The following is a 25,878-nucleotide window of genomic DNA, read 5'->3' as shown; positions in this document are numbered from 1 at the left end:
CGTTGCAGCAGAGCCCTCTGACATCCTAAGAGATCCCTGGATGGTGGAAAGAGTCTGGCAATTTAGCATTTCTTGGGGTCGTAGGAGTCAGCATTCCTGTTCTACCCACCCTCCCCCACCCCACCCCCACCATGACACACTCAGGTTTACCAGGATATTTGGGGGGGACCAGTAGGCAGGAGAGAGCGAGAAGAGGGGGCATCCGGAATGCAGGGAGAGCTCACTGCGGCTCCAGGCAGGGAGAGGGAAGCGAGGAGAGAGGTGAGGCGCTGGAAGGGGTGGGGACCGCTGGGCTGGCCCAGGCGGGACGGGGCACGGTGTGAGTGTGCGCGCGCGTGTGCGCCGCGTTGAAATGCCCAGCACGTCGGGGCAGCAGGACAGAGCCCAGGGCGTGCGCGGAGCCTCCCAGTGTCCCACTCCTGCGGCTGCAGCCATGACGGAGAACTCGGACAAAGTGCCCATCGCCCTGGTGGGGCCCGACGACGTCGAGTTTTGCAGCCCCCCGGTGAGTGCCGCCCGGGAGCCCCAGACACGCGGGGCCTGAGCTTCCCGTGGGTGTCCGGATCCCCTGGCCCGTGTCCGCAATTTGTGCCACCGAACTTGGGAGCTGGGAGCAAATTTGGGCGCCCAAATGTGGTTGTGGGGTCGCGCCCCACTCGTGCGCGTGTGCAAGGGTGCGGCATCACCAGACAAGTGTGAACGAGGGGATGGAAAGGGAGTGCGGAGAGGACGTCGGGTGGCCGGCGGAGGAAAAAGATCCGCGGGGCGATGGTTCTGCACCGCGAAAAGTTTGCTCAGCGCACATCCAAGCCTGAGGAGGGAGAGCTGCGAGAAGGGGCGCTGGGAGTAGGTGGGCTAGCTCTTCCTCCCCCACCCCACCCCCGATACCCCGGGGCGCTGCGCGCGCACGTGACCGTCCCTCTCCGGCCCGCCCGCAGGCGTACGCTACTGTGTCCGTGAAGCCCTCCAGCCCCGCGCGGCTGCTCAAGGTAGGAGCTGTGGTCCTCATTTCGGGGGCGGTGCTGCTGCTCTTCGGAGCCATCGGGGCCTTCTACTTCTGGAAGGGGAGCGACAATCACGTAAGTCCAGGGAGCGGCGTGCGGGGTGCGGACCTGAGTCGGGGTGCGCAGGACGGGGAGGGGCGCGGGGCCTGGGGGCGCGCGGGGTGGCGGGGTCCTCGTGGTCACTCGCGTGTTTCCCCCCTAGGTGGCGCCAGAGAGGCCCTCTCGCCCCAGTTAAATGCTTTCCCCTGGAGCATCCCCAAGCACCTTCTCCCTTCTTCCTATCCAACTCCACGACGCCGCTTTCCACTCACAGGCAACTTTGTCAGAGCTTCAAGGGAGGATGTTAAAACAGAGTAGCGGGGAAATGCAGTGGACGGTTCCAGGAAGACCCTTTTTTGCCCACTGCAGCCTGGTATCTCCACTAATCGGTTGTGTGTCCCTGGGTAAAGCGCGTCCCCTCTGGCCTCGCTTGACTTATTCTTAGGGAAGAAATGAAACTGCTAAGAAAGGCTGTGAATTTAAGAACCTGGGACCAAGATAGTGGAGGAATATTCAAATCTCGTAGTTGGGGGACGAATTTGATCTCTCGGGACTTTTTTCTCTCTCTCTCCCTCTCTCTTTCCCACCCTTTAATGCACCCTTCTCTCTTGCTTTAAGGGGAAAAAAAGGTCTAATTAGTCTAACTTACTTAAAGATGGCAGATCTCTAAAAATCAGTTCTGGCCCGGTCACATGTGATTTAATGGTAAATTTTTCACTAATGCTGTCCCATTTTCTTTGTATGCAGCTGTTTATTTTAAAGCTAGGTTGGCTCTCAAGGAGTATAAAAAGTGCTGCTAACCTGACTGGGCAGAATTCCAGGGTGTTCGCTAAATACTTTGAATTTTGTTCACCTCGGCAAAGGGGGCATTTTATCTTCATGCCCGTTGCCAGGCCTGGTATAAGCTTATTTCAACTAATGGCAAAGAATTCCATCTCCAGGGTGCACACAAAGGGCTGTTTCTTAATCACTACCCTGGGAAGATCTGTGACTGCTGCCCCCGTCCCCCACTCCCCACCTCCCCCAGGAAATTCAAAGCCTGAGCGAATTCCAGTACTTAGAGAAAATGGTGCTGAAAGCAATTCAGCCATTTTACACATCACATCTTCTGCAGTCACTGCATAATTTGTATTTTTAACTCAAATGCCTGATGTAGATAAGCGTGCCATTTAGCTCTGAGTCTGTTTCAGAGACTATATCAGATTTACAAAGATCAGAATTTTGTGTATATTTGAAAAGTGCCTTAATGTATTTGTATTTTAAATATAGAAGCTGCCAGATGCTCCTATTTGAATGCAGCATATCTGAACATGAGAAGGATTTCAATATCTCCATCTCCATTAATAGCAGGGTTTAGATTGTCATCCCTCGGGAAATTGTATGGTATTCGAATGTAAATGCTATCTTTTAGAGGACAAAACTTCAATGGTATGGGTCCTTTGGGGATAAAAATAGCTTTTCTTTTTTTTTTTTTTTTTTTTTGATGGAGATTTTGGTCATGATATATATTAAAATGAATACGATTTGGCATTTAATTATTCAGGGCCAACACAGCTAACTGACAAGCTTCTAGAACAAGAGATTGAAAGATCATCCTGAATGAGCAGGGCCTCCTTTTCCCATAGCTTTTACTTTACTGCAAGATGGTTAGTTGTCTGGTTCAAGAGAGCAGTATTAAATCCTAAGAGTACAGAGGAATAGTGGATCACATTTTATTGCCAACAATGGAAGTTACCGCTATTTCCTATACAGACGGGAGAATGAAGAAAATCGTGGTCTTTTTTTTTTAACTTCCCAAATATCCCATGCTGATTTATATTACTTGAGTCTGAAAAACAAATCACAAAATACTAAATAGAGTAAATTTGGCACCAGCAATGCATAGCACATACACAGTCCTGCTCTCCCTGAATACAAATCTAAATAGCCTAAACAAAACATAATCAAGAAAGGTAAGTCTCTGTCAAAAAGAAAGACATCCCCAACCAAATGGACTAACCAGTCTTTGGGGATTACCTCTGCCTCTGCTCCTCTATGTTGGTTTATGGAGGAGAGCCAGCAGTAATTTACCTCCTGTTCCTTTCATATGGGCAAATCCCCTTAGGACAGGTTTACTCAAAATCAGCTCAGGGACTGTGAGGCACTGGAGTGCTAATAATCAGGGGACAAGTGACTGGGCTCAAATATTAAGGCCATGTTTCATCCACATTATTGTAAATGGAACAAGGCATTGAAATATGGGAAATTCTCACCAACGTGAGGTAACTGACAAGCCTACCCTGTGGGATGAGGGGATGAGATCATTGCTTGGGGCCTTTATTCTCAGCTTGAGTTTTCTAGACGTTGTCCCAAACATGATGTAATTATTTTATGAACCTAGGCTTTATTAGAAACTCATTAGCAAGTATCCTTGGCTGTAAAAGGCACCATATTGAGCAGAATTTTGGCACATAATAAACTTTTTTGTGCTAGGATAGAAATAGCCTTAGGTGCTAACAGCTCCATCAGTTTAGAGCAGATAATGTGATTACTGCTCCACCAACCCAGCCTCCTTCTGAGCTCAGGGCCCAGTACTTTAGAAATAACTTCTGACTTTATACCACCACCACCACCACCACCATCACTACCACCACCACCCAGTCACTTCAGGGGGGCACAAACCTCTCACTGCTGCCCCATGCAGACTGGGTACCACTTATAAGAGACGGACTGAAGCTACATTACAAAGGATGCAATACCCATGCCTAGTTAGGGAGCTTTTGTTGGGAGGAAGGTGGCAGGGGGAGGGGATGGAGGGGATGGAGGGGAGGGAAGGAGAATGTGGAGCAAAGTGAAATTAAGCCATAATTCTAGTGTTACAATCTTGTCTCCTTAAGATCTGCGAAGAGGGAGGGGAGCTCAGTGGTAGAGTGCATGCATGCTTAGCATGCATGAAGTCCTGGGTTCAGTCCCCAGTACCAACGTTAAAAAAAAAAAAAAACCTGCTAAGAATTTGGAAACAGTTAATTTCTTAAATTTGGGATTGTTTTAGTAGTGAAAGCTTATGTGCAATGCTTTAAAAAAGAGAGAGAGAGAGAGAGCCTTTTGTCTCATGAGTGAAGGAAGGACACTCATGCCAGCAGAAACTCACACGGGCGCTGTCCGCTGTGCTCCCGCTGGCAGCCAGAATTAACTCAGGTGAATAGTGGCTGCTCAGAGAGCACAGGGACAGACGGAACAGAGCACGCTTTCTAAGCCTGACCCGCAGAAAGCGCGGGCGCAGCCAAAGGAAACAGGTTTCCCCAAACTGGCTGATGGTTAGGACCACCTGAGGTGCAAAGTGAAAGCAGATTGGCGGGCTCTGCTCCTACTCCCCTAAATCAGGACCCCTAGCAGCGGTTCTTGTGATCAGGTGAGCTGGGGAGACAGCACTGCAGGGATCGAAGTTCATCAGGAGGAGGGAGGGCTGGGCGCTGGGAGGTGGCTGCGCTGCACGCTGGGATTTTCTCTTCCGCTGAACGAAGGCTGTTGCTTGAAAGGGTCCTGGCTAGTAACCCCGTTTCTCCATCTCTGCTGCTAAAATAAAGTAGTGCTCTGTGGGTCTTGTAATAACGAGTTTTCTGCAAGTAATGATCCAGTAAAAGCAGATACTTTCCCCAGTGTTTGTGCAGCAGTCAGCCATTCTCTATAATGAGGGGGAAAATCACACTGGAATTGAATCTGAGTTCTTTGCAGTTCTGACCTGCTGACCTGACACCAAGTAGCAAGGGTTTTTCATCAGTTCCCATTCCTTCCCTTCTAAAGATTGTATGTCTTATATATCACATTAGAGATATATTATATATCATATATAAGATATCCACATACATATGCCGCTAAGTCAGAGAAAGAAAGAAGAAAAGGGACCCACTCACTACCCCACAACGCAGAGAAGGTTCCAGCAGAGAAGCAGAGCACTGAACAAGAGCAGTGTGTGAATTATTCTTTAAACTGATGTCCTAACAAGATGTCTAAACCAAGAAAGCCCCTGATCATTGAATTTAGCGGTAAACTTTTAAAAAAATTTTCTCATGGTGGAATTTTAAACGAGACTTTTACTCAGAAATCCAACACATAAATCAGGTAAGAAGCAGAGCTGCTCTGGTTAAATGGCAGGTGAGGGGGGGCCCGAGATGGGGAGAGGGGTGTGTAAAGGAGCCTTACCGTCCCCTCTGCTCTGCTCACCTCACCTCTGGGCCACCTCTGTGAAGCCCCAGAGCTCTAAGGACAAATGAAAACCACCTCTGAAGGTCCCACTTCATCATTTTACACTCAAGGCAACTCCCAAGACCCAGAGGTGAGTGGTGTGGCCACTTGTTTTTCTGACTCCTAGACCAATGCTCTTGTAGGATTCCAAGTCTCCCTCCCTTCTCTGCACACATCTGATAACAAAATGCCTTAAGATACCATATGCCTGTCCCATAGGGTCGTTAAAATGAGTTCCTCTTATTTTGAGCTGAAACAGATGTGTGCATTGACCGTGCTCTCTATAAATGCCATCGGGCATACCTTGGTCCCATCTGCAGTCCTGACCGTACACCACACTCCATGTCGAATCTTGACCAAAGGATTTAAAAAACAAAAAAGCCTTCAGACTTGCTCAGTGAACAGCACGGTTAACTGTCTGCCTCCTCAATTTCCATTTATCCATTAGTGGGTCTCAACTCGGGCTGCACAGTAGAATCAACCTTTAGAAAAAAGAAAGATCTATGCCCAGGCCCCACCCCCACAGGTTCTGGCTGGATGGGTCCAGTCGGGGAAGCCCAGGCGTAGTAACTGGCGATTCTTCTCAGCCGCCTCTATACACAGCCAGGATTGCGAATCACTGAGCTATTTGAATTAGTTCAGAGACTATCAAAGCTTTTACTTTTAAGATATTTTTAAAGAAATCACTGTGTTAAGTGATTGATGTATGAATGAAGTCCTTACAGATAAATGCCTTACTATTAAGGGTGATTCAGTGTATCTCTGATAAATATGAAAGCTCCCTTATATATTGCAGGCCTAAAGATAAACCCTGAATTGCTCTAAAAGGGAAGCGCCACTAACTCTTCTGTTCACTTCCAGATTTACAATGTCCATTACACCGTGAGTATCAATGGGAAATTACAAGATGGGTCAATGGAAATAGATGCGGGGAACAACTTGGAGACCTTTACAATGGGAAGCGGAGCTGAAGAAGCAATTGAAGTTAATGATTTCCAGAACGTAAGTATATTTCATGCATTTAGGGAGTTTAACCAGGCAAGCCTGGGAGACTTCTAATCTGGGCAGAAGGAACACCTCTCACACACATCCGAATGGTAACTGTTCTTTGTGGTCTTTAAGGCGCTCAGAGTGCCACCGAGCCCCATGCACTGTGCAGCACGTTCTCTCTAAGAAAGGACCACTCATCATCCCTTTACATTTGCAAACTGCAAAAACACCACCTTCGCACTGAACAGAACACGTACTTGGAACACGTTCTTGGAACTCTGCAAAGTCTCGGCAGAAAGACTTGCAAGAGCTGTTTCTTCCCAAGCAGCTTTCTTAACACAGTGAATAAAACGCTCAAGCTACCCAAGAGTGTTGCAGGGTCTGAAATTGGCACTTGTCAGAGAGGAAGGAAACTTTACTGCCCTAATGATCTCATCCACAACGGGTGGGATCTACACTTTCCTCAATTCTTCAGATTTCCCGTTTAATCCAGAAAGCGAGCATGGAGCAATTCCCCCACTGTATTGTATGCTTTCTAACCACGGTCTGTTTACAGATGAAACATTCACGTCTCCTTTGAAAAGGGCAAACATGTTTGTTTTCAAAAATTCAATTTACAGGCAATTGGAGACATTAAGTCATGCATTTGTGCTTCAGTGTACATCTGCAAACCAAAGTGTCACTCCAGGCCTCCTTTCCTGATAGCCAACATAAAATATCTTCTTCTCTTTCGTGTTCTAGGGTGAGACAGCAGCATCAGTATTTGTGTTCTCCGGTTAAATCTGTAGATGGAGTAGGTGAGACTTCATAATGAAAAAAGGCTCTTGAAAATAATGTCTCTTCTGATAGTTTATTGGCCTACAAACATCTCATCGACCCGTCTTCCTCTGATTGATGAGAAAAACTAGAGATGCTTTTCACTGGAATGAAAGCACTCCCCTTGTTGATACCCAAACACACTTCACAAGCCCTTTTGAATACCAAACAGATGCTAACCTTAGAGCCGGGCTGATGTTAGACATTATTTGATGATGACAAGGACTGTCTGTGTGGCTCTGCCCTGGGGCCAGACTCGGCAGCCCTGTGTGTGCCCAGCTGCATTCCGCTTAGTCATAGCTTTGCAAATGATTCTGGTCAAAGCACAAGGATAATTTCTCTGGACCTATTAAAGGCTTTTACTGCAAGACCCGGGACAAGGTAAAAAGCACTTTTACTTTGCACTGCTCAATATAAAATGATAAAATATGACTCCCACACACGCATCATTCAATCCAGAACAAAACTGAATACCTAGAAAGTGCCACAGTATCAAGACATGCAAAGGCAGCTTCACGGATAAATCAGGAAAGATCCGTCTCTCTCAAGATGAGCGTGTATCAGGCATCTCCTTCGAAAATATTTTAATCCCAAACCTATATTTCTGTTTTATAATCCTGTGGTTCTAATAAGAGTATTGATTGTGTTTTGTTCTCAGAGGCCAGCGGGGCCGCAAATATTTTATAAACTGATCAATTCTCTTTGATAGCATCCACATTTCTCTGAGTCAGAACTGGTGAGTAGAACATTTTTGTGATGGATAGAACCTGTTACGGGTTTAAATAAGCCTGGACTCTTGAAAACACATGAATCAGCCATTAGGGTACCCGCACTGCTTTCTCCTGTGTTGTAAACTGTCAGTCAAATTCAGGAAGCGTTTACTGGGGCAGGCTGTGTCCGAGGGAAGGTACTAAGCGTGGAGGATGCGAAGATGACTGACACCTGCTCCCTCCTTCAGGGACCTTACAGTCCGGTCCAGGAGGCAGGCACCCGCACAGAAGTGCCTTCAGGCCAGGCTGGGAAATGCACTGCCACGGAGCTATGAATAGAGCCATGGAGCCATCGTGGAGGAGGCCGCTGCTGCAGATCAGAGGGTAGAACAGGTTTTACAGAGGTGGTGACAGTTGAATCAAGTGGAGAGTGATTAGGATTTTGACTGGCAGAGAAGCAGTGCCAGGGCTTTCCGGGCCCAGGGAAGACCTGTGCACAGGTGTGGCGGAAGTTCTAAATAGCCCTGAAGGTGGGGAGGGGAAGGGGAGAAGATGGGATGCAGGTAGGGCCAGAGCAGGAGAGGTTCTGAATTGTAAGGGAATGGCCTTCCCTGCCAGCCCCAAGAATGTGGTAGAGCTGATAGAAAAAGAACCTCCTGAGATGGAATTAGCACTGAACCAAGAGTCTACACAGTTAAAGGAAGAATGATTCAGGCCACTTGTTAAAGGAGGCAAGGCAGACTTTATTCAGGGGAGGCTTCTGCTGTGGGGTTTTGTATTAGGGGAGAGAGACTGGGCTCAACTCTGAAGACACCAAGGGAAAGTGGGGAGTTCTAGCCAAGGAGCAGAGTAGGGGTGTTGGTGGATGGAAAATGACTGAGAGGTAGAGTAGCTCTTTGCTAAACTGAACTAACAGGATGTTCACGGGCAGGTAAGGTGGATCAGATACGGAGGATGGGCAGACCAAGACTGCCTCTTACTCAAGCTGGAATAAACGGGCCCAGACAGAGCCCAAAGTTGGAGCCTAGTAAAAAGAAGACTTGGAAAAGCCTGACTAGAGTTAGGTCCAGGAGAGTCTTCATGCCCTGAGAAGTACAGAAACCAGGCCTGTTCATCATGTATGAGTTACATTCTAGAGAGCTGTATCCTCAGTAGCATCCTCAGTGCTGTTGGTTTAAGCCAACCCTCTCAGGCCTAATGACCCATTTCTATAACTGAAATCTTGGCTAGAAATTAAGATGGAATAAACTGGTGGGTAGATGCCGATTTTCACTCTACAATTCTTTTGACTTTGGGTATATTTGAAGCATTTTAATTTAAAAAGTTGGAAGGGAAAAAAAAAAAAGAACAGCACAGTGTACCTGGTAGCTAAGTAGTTTATTGATTTCAAGAATCAATATGGCCACCAAACTGTAACAAAGGAAAAATAAAGTGGAAGTACTTTATATAGTAAATTTGGACTTGGGCCTGATGCATGTGAAAATGTCACAAAGTCATATGTTTGCTCTGATAGTTGACACACTGCCTGTGTCACTGGCTAAAATGCAGACTGACCTAAGTGCGTGTTGATAAATACCAGGTAATTTTCTCAAAGAGAGAACAAAAGTACCATTTCTGCTCCATTTTCACAGTAATTCCATTCCCCGGAAATGTGCTGTACATAAAGACTATGCTGAAACTCCCTTTGTGTTTATATGTGAAGCAGTGTGAGGTTCTAGGCATAGATGCTTCCGATCAGGTTTTCCACCCAGGACCCTTGGGTGGGTTCATTCCTCAGGGCTTCCCCACCGAGAGCGGGGACCCAGCATCCCTGGGCCAGGCCCAACAGAGGCCTGGAGAGCCCCCAGTCTTTGTGACAATAAAAAAAACTCCCTCAAAGGTTTCTAAAGCGCCTCCCCTAGGGGAAGGACCCTTTGCCCTCCTTGGAAAGTTCTGGCTTAAGTCACAGAAATATATGAGATCCCCTAGAAGAAAAAAGAAATGTGTGGCTCAAAGGAAATTATCTGACTCAATAATAGAATGTTAATCATTGGACTCCTCACCCATTACCTTTGTGAGCAAATTTCTTCATTATCACCAGCTGCTAAGCCTTCTTTGTTTGCAAAAACAGGAAGTTTGCTTAGCTTTCTTGTGCTTTTTCCTTCCCTTTGTTTAATCTCGTAATGTATCTGGCTGCTTGATAAGGGTTTGTAGCTAGACTTCGTGGTTAATACGTGTGAATTCCTTCCCGCAGGACCCATCCCTGCTGGGTTTCAGTTCTCTTTGCAGCGTGTGGTGTAGACCATCAGAACTAACTCAGTACTAGACTCCCGTTCAGGGCTGTGAATCCTTCAATAACATCAACTCTCTCCCTGGGGATATGGTAATGGTTGTATGGTGTTTCCTCCTGGCAGCTCACCTTCAGAGGATGTGAGGGCTTGAAGTTGAGAGCATATCACATGGAGGGGCAGTCATCCTCCCCTGCCTTTTGTTTTTCAAACCATATGCCCTAGATTTACAAGTAAAAGAAGAATGGCAGACCTTTGGCAGATAACATGGTAGACAGCAGTGGTTCTCAAAGTGTGCTCCCTAGGCCACCAGCAGTAGCGTCACCTGTGGACTTGTTAGAAGTGCACAGGTTAGTCTCCACTCCAGACCTACTGAACCAGCAACTCTGTGGGGAGGGGCCCAACGCTGTTTTATTTAACAGTCCTCCAGGTGATTGTGATGCAAGGGAAAGTGTGTGAGCAACCGGCGCAGAAGAAACTTGGGTCCAGAGGCTGTGTCTTAATCCCTTGGGGCTGTTGTAACAAATTACCATGGACTGAGAAACCACAGAAATTTGTTTCTCATGGTTATGGAGGCTGGAAGATCCAAGACTAAAGTGCCAGCAAGTTGGGAGTCTAGTGAGGGCACTGCTTTCTGGCTCACAGACAGCCGCCTTCTCACTGCGTCCCCACGTGGCAGAAGAAGGAGGGAGTCTCTGGGGTCTCTTTTATAAGGGCACGAATCCTGTTGATGGGGGCTGCATCCTCCTGACCTCATCACTTCCCAAAGGCCCACCTCCAGGTACCATCACATGGGGGTTAGGTTTCAACCTATGAATCTTGGGGGGACACAAACATTTGGTCTATAGCAGGCTGTTTCAGCCATTTAAAACCTTTGTTACCCTGAAGAAGTTTCTTTCTTGCTAAACTGGTGGCCCTCAACCCTGGCTATAAACACATGAGGAGCTTTTAAGCATACCAGTGCCTTGGCACTGCCCCAGGCCAGTGAAATGGGAATCTCTGAGGAGAGGCCCAGGCAGCTGTGTTTTTAAAAATCTCTCCAGGTGGATGCGGTGCAGAGTCGAGACCCTCTGCAGTAAGCCTGGTGTTCTTCTTCTGTAAAGCAGGGATCACACCCCAGCCTGTCTCCCAGCCAGTCTCCAGGTGAGAGGTGATGCTGGGAGAGAGAATTAAATGCGTTACATGTGTATGTGGCCAATCACACCACACGGCAAGTAAAGAGGAGCTTTAAGAAGGATCCTTTCCTTCTCTGATCTCCCATCAGTCACCCACCCGCTTTCATAGGGCTCCTGGGCTCTGAGAGTATGTACGGTGTAACTTTCCATGAATGTCCTCAAGTGTGACTTATATTTAACTTCGTTCTTCATTTAGGAGGGTTGAATCCTCAGCCAGGGCTCCTAGATTTTTTTTTGTAATTTAATTTTATTGGGGGGGGGGAGATAATTAGGTTTCTTTTCTTTAATGGAGGTACTAGGGATTGAACCCAGGACCTTATGCTTGCTAAGCATGCTCTCTACCACTGAGCTATACCCTCCTCCTTGAGATTTCTAAATGCTTTTCTTCCTCCCAGTCCTTGGTGTTGATGCTGGAACAAGTTCTATATCTTCCTGACATTTGTCTCAACTCAACAAAAGATTGGTGAGTTGAGATGTTCAGATTTGTGCTGGTGTCTACATCATTATGGTATAAAATCTGTAGACCTTTAATACTTTTTTTGGCTACTCACTAGTCACAAAATTAACCAGCAGAGTGAAAGTAAACACGCCTGGGTCAGAATGTACTGTTAACGTCTGATGCGCTCCGCAGGCAGAATCAGTGCCGAGCTGTCAGCCAAAACTGGAGCCTGGCGGCTGAGACTTCCCTTGAGGCTAGTCCCTAGGCAGATGAGGAGACACTGTTTATATCTCACAAGGGACAAAAACAAAACATCCAAGTCCCTGGATAAGGTCTAGGAGCAAAATTCAGCTCCCAGGGTTGTTGAAAGCTACAGTTTACTCTGGGCTTAGCAACTTAAGAAAAATATGAACTCAGGCAATTAATTAATTAGACCAGCATCTTTTGAGAACCTTTGTGAGATTGCCAAAGAAAAACAAAAAACAAAAGAGAAAAAATTCAGACCGATCTCAAGCTTATAATTGAGTAGAGAGGTGACATTCACAAGGAGCTACCATTCTGGCACTGAGAACTAAGTACCAAGTGAGGGGTGAAGTTAGGAGAGCTTTCAGGAAGTCAGAGGAAGGGGAGCCCACTTAGCCTGGGGTGGTCAGAGAAAGCTGCGTAGAAAAGATAGCATTTCATCTGAGCTTGTAGGATAGATGGAGCAGGTAACATACTTGGTCTCAGCTCAGTGCCAGCCCCTGGCAGAGACCTCCCCAATCACACTGTCTAAATACCATTCCCTGTCATTCCCATCTCATACTCTGCTTTATTTTTCTCCATAGCACTCAACACCACCTGACTTTATCTCTGTTTTTTATTTTTGGTAAATAACGCTAAAAGGTAAGCAACGTGAGGGCAGAAACCCCGTCCGTTTTGTTCATCCCTGTGCTCAGTACCTGGAACAGTGCCTAACTCCCAGTAGATACTCAATACACCAACTCAGTGAATGGATGGATAGATGAATGGAATAAACTTTTATTTCCTAGGGCATCACAGGAATCCGTTTTGCTGGAGGGGAGAAGTGCTACATCAAAGCGCAGGTGAAGGCTCGTGTTCCTGAGGTGGGCACCGTGGCCAAGCAGAGCATCTCCTCTGAGCTGGTGGGTACCGGCCTGCTCCCGACAGCAGGCATTGGGCAGACGTTGTGTGACGTCTCTGGCTCCTGGATAGGTTCATGACCAGAACCTAAGCTCTCTTTCTCCTTTGACAAAGGAACTCAACTATTTTGGTCCTGCTCGTTGGTTCCAGGTGATCATGCATACATGATGTAATTAGATGTTTTGGAAAACCATGTCTTAAAGTGCATAGAGGGGCTTTGTTTTTACATGGCCCTTATTTGCCTGATGTTAGGGAACTCTTTGATCAATAATTAAGACAACCTAAAAGACTTCACATGTTAGAATCTTCATTAAAGGGGCTAGCCTCAGGACCATTCAGACTGGGAATTCCTCCTGAAAATTCCCGACAGCTGATCCCTCAGCCTCTGCAGCAACAGGCTTTCCTGTGTGTCCCACAACTTCGTGGGAGGGAGTTCTAACTGTTTTGCCCTACATTGGGGTGAGGTGGCTCCCCCTACAATTTCTTCCTCTTGGTTCAAGTTCAGCCTAAAGAGGCCATTCAACATATACTGAATTCTTTTTCTGTGTGTCAGACTTGTGAGGTTCCTTAAACATAACTCATCCATTTTTTAAATTGAAGTATAGTCAGTTTACAACATGTCAGTTTATGGTGTACAGCATGTTTCAGTCATACACATACATACATATATTCATTTTCATATTCTTTTCCATTATAAGTTACTATAAGATATTGAGTATAGTTCCCTGTGCTATATAGAAGAAACTTGTTTATTGTGTGTATATATATATATATATATATATATATATAGTAGTTAATATTTGCAAATCTCAAACTCCCAATTTATCCCTTCCCATCCCCTTTCTGCCTGGTAACATAAGTTTATTTATTATGTCTGTGAGTCTGTTTGTTTTGTAGATAAGTTCATTAGTGTCTTCTTTTTTTCTTTTTTTAGAATCCATATTTGAGTGATATCAAATGGTATTTTTCTTTCTCTTTCTGGCTTAATTTACTTACAATAATAATCTCAAGGTCCATCCATGTTGCTGCAAATGGCACTGTGTTATTATTTTTTATGGCTGAGTAGTATTCCATTGTATAAATATACCACAGCTTCTTTATCCAGTCATCTGTCAATGGACATTTAGGTTGCTTCCGTGTCTTGGCTATTGTATACAGTGCTGCTATGAACATTGGGGTGCATGGATCTTTTCCTATGAAATCTCTGCCTCTACCCTTGGTCCCAGCACGTACGAGATACTGTGTGTACTTCCCAAGAAAGGGAAGTCTGCTCCTGCAATTAAGCCTCACTGGCCTTCAAAACCAGATGTCCTGTGGTCTCCTCCTCCCAATGCCACAACCCTGGGCTGGGGAGACTGATGTGGGGCTCAGAACTCTCATTCCTATGGGAGGGGCTCTGCAATTCAATTATTTTCCAGCCTACGGGTCACCAAACTAGGAACATGGGGCCTAATTACATCATGACCACGCCCCTCCTACTGTTCTGCTGTGGTTTCCTCTTCGTGTTTCCATCTGAAGATGATCTTTCTTGGTAGGATCCAGTCTTTTTTTTTTTTCCAGCGTTTGTTCAGCAGTCAGTTGTGCTTTTGTCGTAGTCGTGAGAGGAGGTGAACTCGTGGTCCTGCTACTCTGCCATTATTGACCAGAAATCCCTTTTAAAAAAAAAATTTTTTAACAATGTTTTTCCCCCTAATTTGTAACAACAGTTTGGCATTGTAGAAAATTTGGGAATAGAGAAGAAAATCACCCACAATTGCATAATCCATGGAAAGCTAATATTATTGTTTTGGTAAACTGTCTTCATGTTCAAGTGTGGGTGATATTTTTTCATAATGGAACTTATACTGCTGCACATTCTTATTATTTTCATTTACCATTAGGTCTCCCAAAATGTAGATTATAATGGATGTGTTGTATGTTGTCATATGATTATGATTTTAAATTTATATGAATGAAAATTTTTAATTATAATCACCATATGATTATAATTTTACAAGTCTTTTGTTCTTGAATGCAGGTATGTTCCATCAAAAGAATTTTTTTTTTTTTGAATACAGAAATAATTCACTGGGGTGAATAGTTTTGTGTTTAAATCTTGGTCTGTCTCTGATTCTTTTCTTAGGCCATGGAGGTGAATTATTTTTCCTGTGTTTTAGTTGTTTATAGGAAGCTTGGTGGGCAAAACCAAATTCAGACCATATGTGTGAATTAGGAATGTGTTTGGTTGTCAGTAGCAGAAAATTCCACTGAGAGTGACTAAAACAAATAAGGATTTGTTTTCCTCCATGACACAGAATATGGGAGTAGGCAGCCGCAGGTATTGGGTCAGTGGCCAGCATCTTTCATTTTTTTGGCCTCTCCTTCCAGCTCTAAACATCAACCATGCATTCAGGTAAGGAAGGCAGGAAGACGCTGAGCAGTGTCAGCTGTGGTTTACCTTTACTGGGGAAAAGCAGAGGCTTCTTAGCCCCTCAACACACCTCAGCGTGGACAGTGTTGTCTAGAACTGGTCACAGGGGTGCCCCCTAGCTGCCGGGGAGTCTGCAAAAGCTGGTGTCTCTTGGGGCTGGCACACTGCTGTCGCAAACAAAAGCAGGATTGTGTTGCAAGGAAAGGAGGGGATGAAAGGGATGGGGTGGGCAGCAGAAAGTGTGTTCCTCATACTTTTTATTTAACACTCGTAGCTTGTAGGACACACGTATATGCATTCTGCCTCTCGCCCCACTCTGTCCCCGCACACTTCAGATTATGATGGGATAGATTTATGCACCACTAGGTTTCATACATTTTTCATCAGTTTTGTATAACTTTGAAAAGCTACTATACCCAGAGAGCATGCACTTCCTGGATGGAGCCATTTAATGTAAGGTAAATAACTGGGTTACGTCAATGCGAGCTGCCTCCAGTAACTTTAAGTTGTTTTAATGCAGACAGAAGCCTGAGGGAGAAGGCATAAATGAAATGCTGCTTTTACCTAAAAATAAGGAGAAAACATTTTAATTTCTCCAGCCGATTGCAGACTAATAAATACATGAAAGGAACAAGCCGGTAAAATAAATTTGTCTCCTGGGTTATCAAACCATTCTCAGCATCTCGCCATAGAAGAGAATTCACAGTTTACCTTTGAAATCTCAGTGGCGTGCTTGATGCAAAGAACATCTGAAATGTGTTTTGTTATAGCTGGGAAATGTAGAAATGGTTTATGTTAAGTAATGCTTTGAACTGAAGACATTAAAGAACCAATTGCTTTTTCCATTGTTGTTCAGAAGCGGCAGAACAAGCGCCCAGAGGACTTTCCCTGCAGATGAAGGGTTCCTTGTCTAGCCTTTATCGGATTCCAGAGTCCATTCAGTTGCTTTTCCTCAAAACCATCTTTGATCAAAGACATCAGATTAACCTAAATCTCAAAGTTGATATCAAGTAATTTTCACTTCCCCTCAGGACACTCATATCCACACATCTGAGTTTTCCAAAGGTGGGGTGACGGGAGGGGTGCAGAATATTGTGAAGGGAGCTGCAAAGAGATTAGAAGCTTAGAGTGTGTGTGTATGTGTGTGTGCCCGCGCGCGCATGTGTGTGCACGCATGTGTGCGTACACATCCAGAATTCTCAGTAAGTCTTTCCCTCTAGTATCTCTTATTATCTTAAAAAAAGACAGCTGTATTGTAGTATAATTTCTGTACAGTAAACTACACATATTTCAGAGGTACAATTTGATGAATTTTGATGGATGAATATCATTAAGTTTTCATAGGGCAAAATAATGTTTTACCAACACATGAGTTTCAATTTGCAGCCTGTTCCACTGTCCTCTCTGCTCACTGTGTTTCATTTTCACTTACTTACAGGAAGGCAAGATCATGCCAGTCAAATACGAAGAAAATTCTCTTATCTGGGTGGCTGTAGACCAGCCTGTGAAGGACAACAGCTTCTTGAGTTCTAAAGTCTTAGAACTCTGCGGTCACCTTCCTATTTTCTGGCTTAAACCAACCTATCCAAAAGGTAACATTTTCAATTCTCTTAACACTGCTTGGAATTCTCCCTGGGGTTCCCGGGAGCCCCTGCGCAGGTCTGAGTACGTGACAAGGAGGAGAAATCCGGGTGCATGTCGCAGTGTCTCAGGAATTGGCCTGAGAGAGCAAAGAGGAGGAAGAATGTCACAGGGCAGGGCCTGAGCATCGGGGTGACAGGAAGCAGGTGGGGTGGCAGCTCACCTGGGCATCACCTGCGGGTTTTATTTATGACACGCCCACTTCTTTCCGCTCTGCCCCAATCTCAGTTGTTTGCACTTGGCAATTTTACAATTTTTTTTCATCCTAAGAGAGAGACTCAAGGGACCAAGAAGCTGTCATACTGCCAAATCTTTATTCTGTTCAAACCTTGAATTATGTGACAGCCAGAGGCGGCTGTGGGCATAGACTGAGATTCCTCAAGGTCAAGGCTCAGTATCAGCTTGCATGTCTGGGGAAAGTCAATGAAAGACCTCTGGGGGTCAGAGCTAGGTCGGAGCCCACCTGTGAGCTGCTTCCAGGTGGGGAAGGGCAGGGGCCCTCTGCATGCCAGGCTCTTTCCCCGGATTTCGGATTCCGGCTGTCCCCAGGGCTACCCTCTTGATTTCCACCACAGTCACCCCACTGGCCTCCCAGAGGCCTACTTCGTAGCTCCGGCTCAAGCGCTGGGGGGTGGTAGGGAGGCCTCTCTCCTGGCACAGCTGAGACAGGCTATGTTTTCTGAAAGATTCTGTTGAACACCGAGCGAGAGCAGCAGGGAAGTAAAGAAAATCCAGGGATTAACACCGCCAGACTCAGGAGCGGGGAACGGGCAGGTATTGTTTAAGGGCTGCAGAGTTTCAGTTTTGCAAGATGAAAAGCTGGAGACAGATGATGGTGATGGTTGCACAATAATGTGAATGTACTTAATGCCGCTTAACTGTATGCTTAAAAATGATTAAAATGGTAAGTTGTAGATTTGTTTTTACCACAATTTGAAGAGGAAAAACAGAAACAAAAACACCAGGCTTAGAAAGTCCAGGCTTCTGATTCAACCGTGGCTAACTTATTCCTACAGTTCATAAGTTTTATTCAGCTCCAAAGCTTGAATAAGATGGATATGGAGGGTATTTTTCAGCCCAGGGCCAAGTAAATATGATGCAGTTGATAAGCCTCTGGCAGTGGCTGCCTGGAAGAGTGGGTTGAGAGAATTCTGAGGTCACATGAGGCTCAGTAAGAAAGAATCCTCTGTGCAGTGACTGTCATGACTCCAAGGGGTTAGAGCTGGGGCTGCCAAATGGACCATCGCTTTTGCCATCCGGGGACTTGCCCAGTGGGCGGTCACAACTCAGTTCTCTGGCCATTTACCAAGTTCTGGCTTTCAGTTCTCCCCTTGCCCGCACATGGAATGGACCTGGCTTTCCACCACCAGGGACATCTTCTCCAATACCTTGTCACCTTTCCCAGTCAAGGATAAAAGTCTCCAGGTGGATGGATCTAGCTCAGTGGGAAAGCGTATGCTTAGCATACATGAGGTCCTGGGTTCCATCCCCAATACTTCCATTAAAAAATTAAATAAAAATAAAAGCAGTTAATTTTTTTCTTAAAGGGTAAAAATCTTCAACTCTGTTAACAGGCAGAGCTCTCCCTAATCACTTTCTGTTTGAGGACAAGCCTCTTACCCGGAGTTTGTGCGTTCATGCATTCATTCAGCAAACATTTATTGACACATTATTACCTGTCATTGACTTGTTCTAGGCGCCTGGAAGGCACTGATGAACAGAAGAGATGAGAATCCATGCCCCCAGGGAGCTTTACAGTGGAGCTGGAGAGATAGTACATATACACTCAACTAAAATAAGAAATTGTGTGGTATGATCCAGGGTGCTATGGAAGAAGAGCAGAGCAGGGCAAGGGGCCTGGGGTGGGTTTGGGAAGACAGGGCTATTGGCCATGCTAGGATGACTGAGAAAGTGAGTCCCTTCACCCTCTGGGAAAGAGCTTGTCTCCTACATCTAAGGTGTGGCTTGGTCCCTCACAGCCCAACAGCGTGACCACATCGTAAGTATTCAGTGATGCATCTTTAAGTATTAATTAGGGCATCTGAAGTATTCAGTCATCACACCATCCATCCACGAATTACACATATTACATACAACATCAGAAAGGGGAAACCAGCTAAATGTCCCCAGATTTGAAAAGGATTAAATAAATGTTGGCATAGTCATAGGATGGAATATCATAGACATTAAAAGTGAGGAACTTCTTTCCAATCTCTCATAAATGCAGTCACATTTTACAATAAAGTCAGCAAAATAAAACCTCTCTGAGGATGCCTGGCTCCCTGCCACCTAATTCTAATAAAAGCCTCCCAGCTCCAGGGTCCAGCAGCCCTTGGATTTTACAGTGGCAGGTGATCAGTGTCGCATAGCTGTATATTAGAGATGCTGGGAATGACAAGGTCAGAGGAAACGGGGGCAGGGCGGGGGCAGCGGGAGCTCATGTCTGCTGAGCTCGGGCTGCGTGCCAGGCACCGCACTGTATTAGAGCTTGACATTTTGTCCTTGTTTAATCTTCACCAACAACTGTCCAGGTAACTAGTAATATTCCCCTTTTATCGATGAGGAAACCAAGGTTCGCAGAGATTGAAATCACTCTCCCAGGGTCATTGTTAGTGAAAAGGAGTGGAGTTGAGATTTGAATCTAGGGCTCCCTAATGCCTTTCCAGCCCCGCCTCAGAAACCGAGAAGCTCTCTGGGGAAGCAACCCATGGCTGGAAGGCACATCTCTGTTCTCACAGATGATATAGCATTGTCATCACCTAATTTGAGAGCCTGTTAGATGCCAAACACTATCCTAAAACCCTTAGACTCAAATTCTTACTAACTCTGTCTCTACCCTGTGAATTAGAAACTATTAGCCCCATTTTACAGAAGAAGAAACTGAGACTCAGAGAGATGCTAAAGCCCACATGTGTGGTATTCTCTCCGCTCTTGTCACTGGGCAGCCCTAGGTCTCTCTGCAGGACCCATGAGGCAGCGTGGTGAACTTGGGCACTGGGTGGGAAGCTGGAGAAGTTCACATTCAGCCCTCATTTCGACCCCCATTCTGGGATCTTGGCTGAGTCCCTTGGTCTTCCTGAGCCTTGTGGCCCTTATGTACAAAAGTATCTGCTTATTCTATCGCATAGAAGTTTTAGAAGAATCAATCAAGATAATAATAAATCCTTTGAAAGCTGCAGGCTTTATATATGTAGAGTAAATCCATTAGGAATGCATAGGGCTCCAAGGAGCAGAATAGCTGATCAGCTGTGGTTTCTGCAACTACAGGCTGACTTTTTTCGTATAGATAGAAATCTGGAGGTAGGTTTCCGGCACCATCAGCTACTCGATGACATCATCAAGTCTCTTTCTAGCTTACCATTTGCTACCCGCGGCGCGCTGGCTTGTCAATCTTGTGCCTTTCACTTCTGGTCACGTAAGCCAGAGATCACATCTACATTTCAGAAGGACAGAGCAGGCAGAGGAAGGTGTATCTGTCCCCTTTTACCAAGAAAGCAAAAGCTTTCCCAGAAACCTCACTGGCAAATCCTGTTTATGTCTCATCTGGCCACTCCTAATTGCAAGGGAGGCTAGGGAAGTATGTGCTATTCTCCTTTCTCAGCCCCTAAGTAAAGGCAGGCAAAGGAAAAGGGAATTGAGAATGGACTTCGTCTGCCTCAAATCTTACAATGTCTGCCTCAGTTAGTGTTATAAACCAAATTCTTCTTATCTGTATGTTTAACTACTAACCCAAGACTCTGAAACGTGCTTTAATTTTACAAAACCTGTCAGTACGAATTTAAATAGGATCTAGTCATAGGTGTGTTTTAAAGCCTTTTCTTCTGTTTTTCACCCCGATAAACACAATTTCCTTGTCTATTCAAAGAAAGGAGTTAATTTACAGCAATCTTTTGGGGGGTAGGAGGGACAGAAATCCAGAGAGGAAAAAGAGAATTGGAAAGAAAAATTGTTACGACGACCACAAGAAGACTGCGCAGTGGACCACGGGGCAACCCAGGCGCTGGAAGACCGAATAACGAAACCAGACCCGGCGTTCAGGAGGATTCAGGCCCCTTCAATCCGGACAACCCTTACCACGTGGGTACCGCGCTCTCATGACTGGCTCAGATGAGTGCATTAAACTCAGCCCTAAAGTACTGGCGTTTCTGCTTGAGATGTCAGACAGGCATGTAGTATTTAACTGAGACTTTTACTCAATTATTTTAAAAAATACCTCTTAATTTATTGGTTGCAGGGTTTGTAACTGAGGGTCAGAACACTTAAGCATTGCTTCTGTAGTGTAAAATCCTGATTGGCTGTTTTCCCTACTTGAAGTTGTTTTCCAGGCTCTCCTTTATTTTAGAGTCCCAGGCAGATCCACACAGACACATTCCTATCAGGAATTTGATTATGTAAAAATGTTTCCAAGAGTGTGCCCTGCAGGCAAACACACAGAATGAAAGTACTGTCTTTCCCCGTTATATCCACTTTATTCATCCATCCAACAGACGTTTTTGCTGAGGACCTGCCCTTTCCCAGGCCCTGTGCACACAGACAGACCAGAGGGGCCTCTGCCCTCGGGGGCGCTCCGTCCAGTCGGGGACAGACTCATGCGCAGTCGAACACTTTAGATGGAAACCCTGAGAACTGGTGTTTGTAGGGATGACGCTAACATGCTAAAAGCTTCTCAAATCTTCAGCAACAGTTTACCGTTACTCTACTTTGCAGGGAGTGAGAATAGAAAAATAAGTATTTATGTGTAACTAGTGTTTTAGTTGAAAAAAATGACACAGGCATGTATTTTTTAAAAAACAATATAAAAGGGTGTACAATGAAAAGTGAGGTTCCCGCCTACTGCAGACACCCTTCCCTGAGCAGCCTGGTAACAATGGCTGTTTGCCCAGTTTCTTTGCCCAAGTGTACACACACACACACACAGATTTTTAACACAAAAGAGCAGACATAACTTCTATACTTCGCTTTCTTTCCAGTTTCATTTTGGAAATTTTTCTGACTCTATGTGGATCCACCTCATTCATTTTAATGGTGACACTGTATTCCATTGTGTGGATAAATGTACAGAAACTTAACCAGTTCTGCTTTGGTGGCCATGTAAATTATTTTCCTATCTTTGGCTGTTACAAATACTGTTTATAGGCTACGCCTTGTACATGCCTCAGGGTATGGGAAGGAGTAAAAGAGGTAATGCAGGTGAAGCTTGGAGCACAGTGCTCAGCACACAGCAGGCATCAGCTATCTCCAGTTGGCTGTCAGTCTGACCTGCACCTCCCTCCTGCACACTGTAGGGCTTTAGCACATCCTGACGCCCGGGTCTGCTGGGCCAAAGTAGATGAGAATTTTATGTCTCAGTGGAGGCCACCAAATTGTCTCCAAGGAATTACACCAGCTACATGTCTTCAAGTGGTAATGAAAAGCCTAATTTACTATCAAACTTTTTAAAAGTCTTGGGTATAAAACTATCTCCTGGTTGTTTTATCTTGCAGTCTTTAATTACATGTAACGTTGAGCATCTTTTCACACGCAGAGAAGTCATTTGTACCTTTTCTTTTCCTAGGTAGCGTATTCAGTCCTATATTGTTTCGTGTATTGCACATAGGTTTCCTAGTTTATCATTTGAAACTAGTATATTTTAGAAAGATTCAGAGAAAAAAGTATTTTTTTAAGTAACCCAAGGCTTATCAGGAAATTCAGGACACCACGGTACTTCATTCCCAAAAGCTCCAAGAGTAATAAAGAAAATCTGAACAGGCAGAAAATTTAATACCCTTTATTCCCCAGGTAGCTGGGTATCTGTGTCTGGTTCCAGGGACGAGGGCATCAGCCCCTTTACAGAAGGGCAGATGTGACTCTGCCCTGCTTCCAGACTTGAGTGGTCCGTATTCTGGAAAAAATTCCACTTATGCCAGTTTTTTCCTTTGTTACGTGTTGATGTTTAAGCAAGAACACCTCCCCGTGATCTCAGACCTTCACATATCCCTTTAAGGAAATATCTCAGGGTGAGAACCTGAGATTTCTCCCAGCTTCTTTATCCTAACAAACTTCTCTTGAACCCTCGAGGAAATGCCTCAATCAACAGGCTTTTTGACTTTTCCTTCCTGGAGGAGCCAGCTCCAATTAATGAGGCGGTTTTCATTTTTACTGTCCCAGACACAGACACACCTACTTCGAGAGATAAGGGAAAAATGGAAAGTCTGAGGGTTTTTTGTTGTTTTTTTTTAATGGTGTTAAGAGAGTAAGGCAAATATTTTGACAACAAAATCTGAACACAGGCTGTATCTGGAATTGTAGTTCTGTTGGGTGTGATAATGGCATTGTGGTGTGGGAACATATCTTATCCTGGAGATATATTCTAATGTTTTTATGGATGAAATGTCACCATGCCTTCAAGTTTCTTTAAATTTACTTCAGAATTTAATTTAAAATATTTAAGCAAAAAAAAAATCAAATTTGACACATTGTCAATTCTAGATGTTCAGTACACAATTTTCTCCACTTTTCAGTATGTTTGAAATTTTTCATAATAAAGCACCCCCCCACCCCCAAAAAAGTCGAATACTTTTTTTTATACACCAGAAAAGGTAGTGGGGTTGCTTAAGTTCACTTTGCTCAAGCCTAGCCTGTTTGGTACCACATCTCCCCAGGTTCAGTTCCTCCAGGAAAGAGGCTTAAATTGAATACAGAATTTACATGAATGATAAGGGCTGTTTGCCCATGTGATTCAATGCCATATTAAAGAGGATACAGAATCTATACCCCTAGCAATCCACGAAAAGGCAGAAATTACGTAAATTTGGCAGGGGTAACTGGAACTTTCTTCCAGTTCCGTGATCTCTCCAGCAGTGGAAATGGAGTTCTGCAGGTGACTTTTACTTCATCAATACGGTTTTGTACTTATGTAACTGTAATTATGACACACAGAAACTAGAAGGTCAAGTTGAAGGTCGTGAATTTTTACACGTTATTTGGTGTCTTTTCCTGAGTGTTACAGACCCTTATGTTGAAATAAGGGCAGAAGGTAAATGACTTGACAGTGTTCTCAGCCAGTGCAAGTGGAATAGCAGGCTGTCGTTAGCCTGGACCGATGAGTTCCAAACTATGCTCCCCAGAGCCTTGGAAGCCATTACTACATGAAGGCACCAGGGTGCCTCGGCAGTGGCAAAAATGCTACTTTTGAATCATGCTTCCTTTTTATTTTCCTATTGAAAACAAGTTGAGTCACTGTTGAGTGGTAACCATGGCTCATTAAAGGTATGGAGAAACTTCACATTAGAAAAACGAACAAAAAACTCTTCTTGCCAGTGACAGCTTAGGTAGGTGGAATTTCCTTGATATTCGGAGAATTTCTGAACTGTAAGGTTTTAAGACTGAAAACTTGAAGAAAATTATGCTGATTTCTTATAGCAGTGAAACACTCGGGATCCTATTTAAAAATGTGTATGCTTATAAACCTCTCATTATGAAGGAAACACATGTAATTCTCTTTCATTTCACAGCAGCAGGAAGGGGAAAGCATGACATTCGACCCTAGGCTGGATCATGAAGGAATCTGCTGTATAGAATGTAGGCGGAGCTACACCCACTGCCAGAAGATCTGTGAGCCCCTGGGCGGTTACTATCCGTGGCCTTACAATTATCAAGGTTGCCGTTCCGCCTGCAGAGTTGTCATGCCTTGTAGCTGGTGGGTGGCCCGCATCTTGGGCATGGTGTGAAATCACTTCGTATACCAAGGGCTGTAAAGTAAGAATTAACTCCAGAGACAACCAAAGTTTGAGGCTTCTTGTTGCTGAAGGGACCACAAAGTACTTTTTACTCCATCTGAGGAATGTTATTCGAGACACTTAGAATATTTTTCAACTGCTTTACAGAACTTAATCCAGAATTGCAAATAGATTGAAAGGGTAGTTTAAGTCTAAAATATCATAATTCTTATTACTTGCTATTTTTTTTATCTGCTTTTCTTTGCCAGTAAGTCCTGCTTATAAGACTCATTTACCAAGCTATTTTGAAATAACCATGAAAAATTACAATTTGTCAAAGATCTCGGCTGTATACTTGAGTTCCTTTTAATCAAGTCACTGACTAACACAATTAAGTTGTTTTCTGTTGTTCTTTGTACAGAATTCCTGTTGTTCTGAACCTTTATTGTTCTTTCCCTTTCTTGCAAATGTGCTCCCAGTTTCCAGATTAAAAACACAGACAAAAAAGGAAAACAAGACATATAATGGAATCTACCTGGGAGTAAACATTATAAACTTCAGTGTGGGAGCGCATGGGAAATTCATTACCTATAGGATGTGCCAGCATGTGATTAACAGGTGGCTGCCGTGTTAAGAGTCACCCACAACCAAGGAAAAGAGCATTAGGATATATGAAGGAAAATGTAGTCGAAGATGAAATCAGACTTGTGGGGAAGGACTTGCACTGATACGTTGAAAACCAGGTCTTCACACCCTTTCAATCTGGTCGTGGTAAGTGGTCACTGTCACTGGGCATGAAGCACATCATGATTTCTTCCTTTGTAGTACAAGTCAGGCTGTTGATGTGTGTCCAATTACCACTAAGTTACCCACCTAGTAATAGGGCTGACAGTGCTGCTTGACAGATGCAGCTGAGGAGGAATGGTTTATTTATTTATAATGACATAAAGTGTCTCAGGAACAAGGACTGTCTTTAGAAACTGAAATTTTAGATCAGGAAGATGAGCAGTATTTCATATTTTTGACATTCTAGTTTTGAATCTCATAGTTTAAGAGATTAAGAACTTTCCTCAGGAAAACAAGTTTCCCAAACAATACAAAGATTCGGAGATTAAAGGTCTTGATACCATGATACTCCCAGTCTAAATATATCTTACTACTGTATATCTAGTGTTGCCAATTTTAAGTCTGTCAAGTCATACAGAATTTTAAAAATCTGGTTATTAGACAAATACACTTATGCCTGCATTTAATGGAATATACAACAATCTAGGTCTTTGGAGAAAAAAGGGATGAAGGAAAGACACACATTGAATTATATGT

General features: G+C 44.5%; 1 protein-coding gene across 1 annotated transcript; it reads left to right on the top strand.

Annotated features, from left to right (window-relative positions):
* Positions 1 to 286: 286 nt before the first annotated feature.
* Positions 287 to 25,591, top strand: CNMD (chondromodulin). The gene is made up of 7 exons (XM_045508902.2): positions 287 to 505; positions 939 to 1,079; positions 6,129 to 6,269; positions 12,696 to 12,809; positions 16,656 to 16,809; positions 20,760 to 20,935; positions 24,352 to 25,591. Exons 1-7 carry the CDS (start codon positions 353 to 355, stop codon positions 24,565 to 24,567), a joined length of 1,095 nt encoding a protein of 364 aa, XP_045364858.1. The 5' UTR covers positions 287 to 352; the 3' UTR covers positions 24,568 to 25,591.
* Positions 25,592 to 25,878: the final 287 nt, after the last annotated feature.

Source organism: Camelus bactrianus, chromosome 14 (genome assembly GCF_048773025.1).
Source record: "Camelus bactrianus isolate YW-2024 breed Bactrian camel chromosome 14, ASM4877302v1, whole genome shotgun sequence".
Taxonomy (NCBI): Eukaryota; Metazoa; Chordata; class Mammalia; order Artiodactyla; family Camelidae; genus Camelus; species Camelus bactrianus.
The sequence above is the reverse complement of the archived record's forward strand: the minus strand, read 5'-3'. Positions and strand labels throughout refer to the sequence as shown.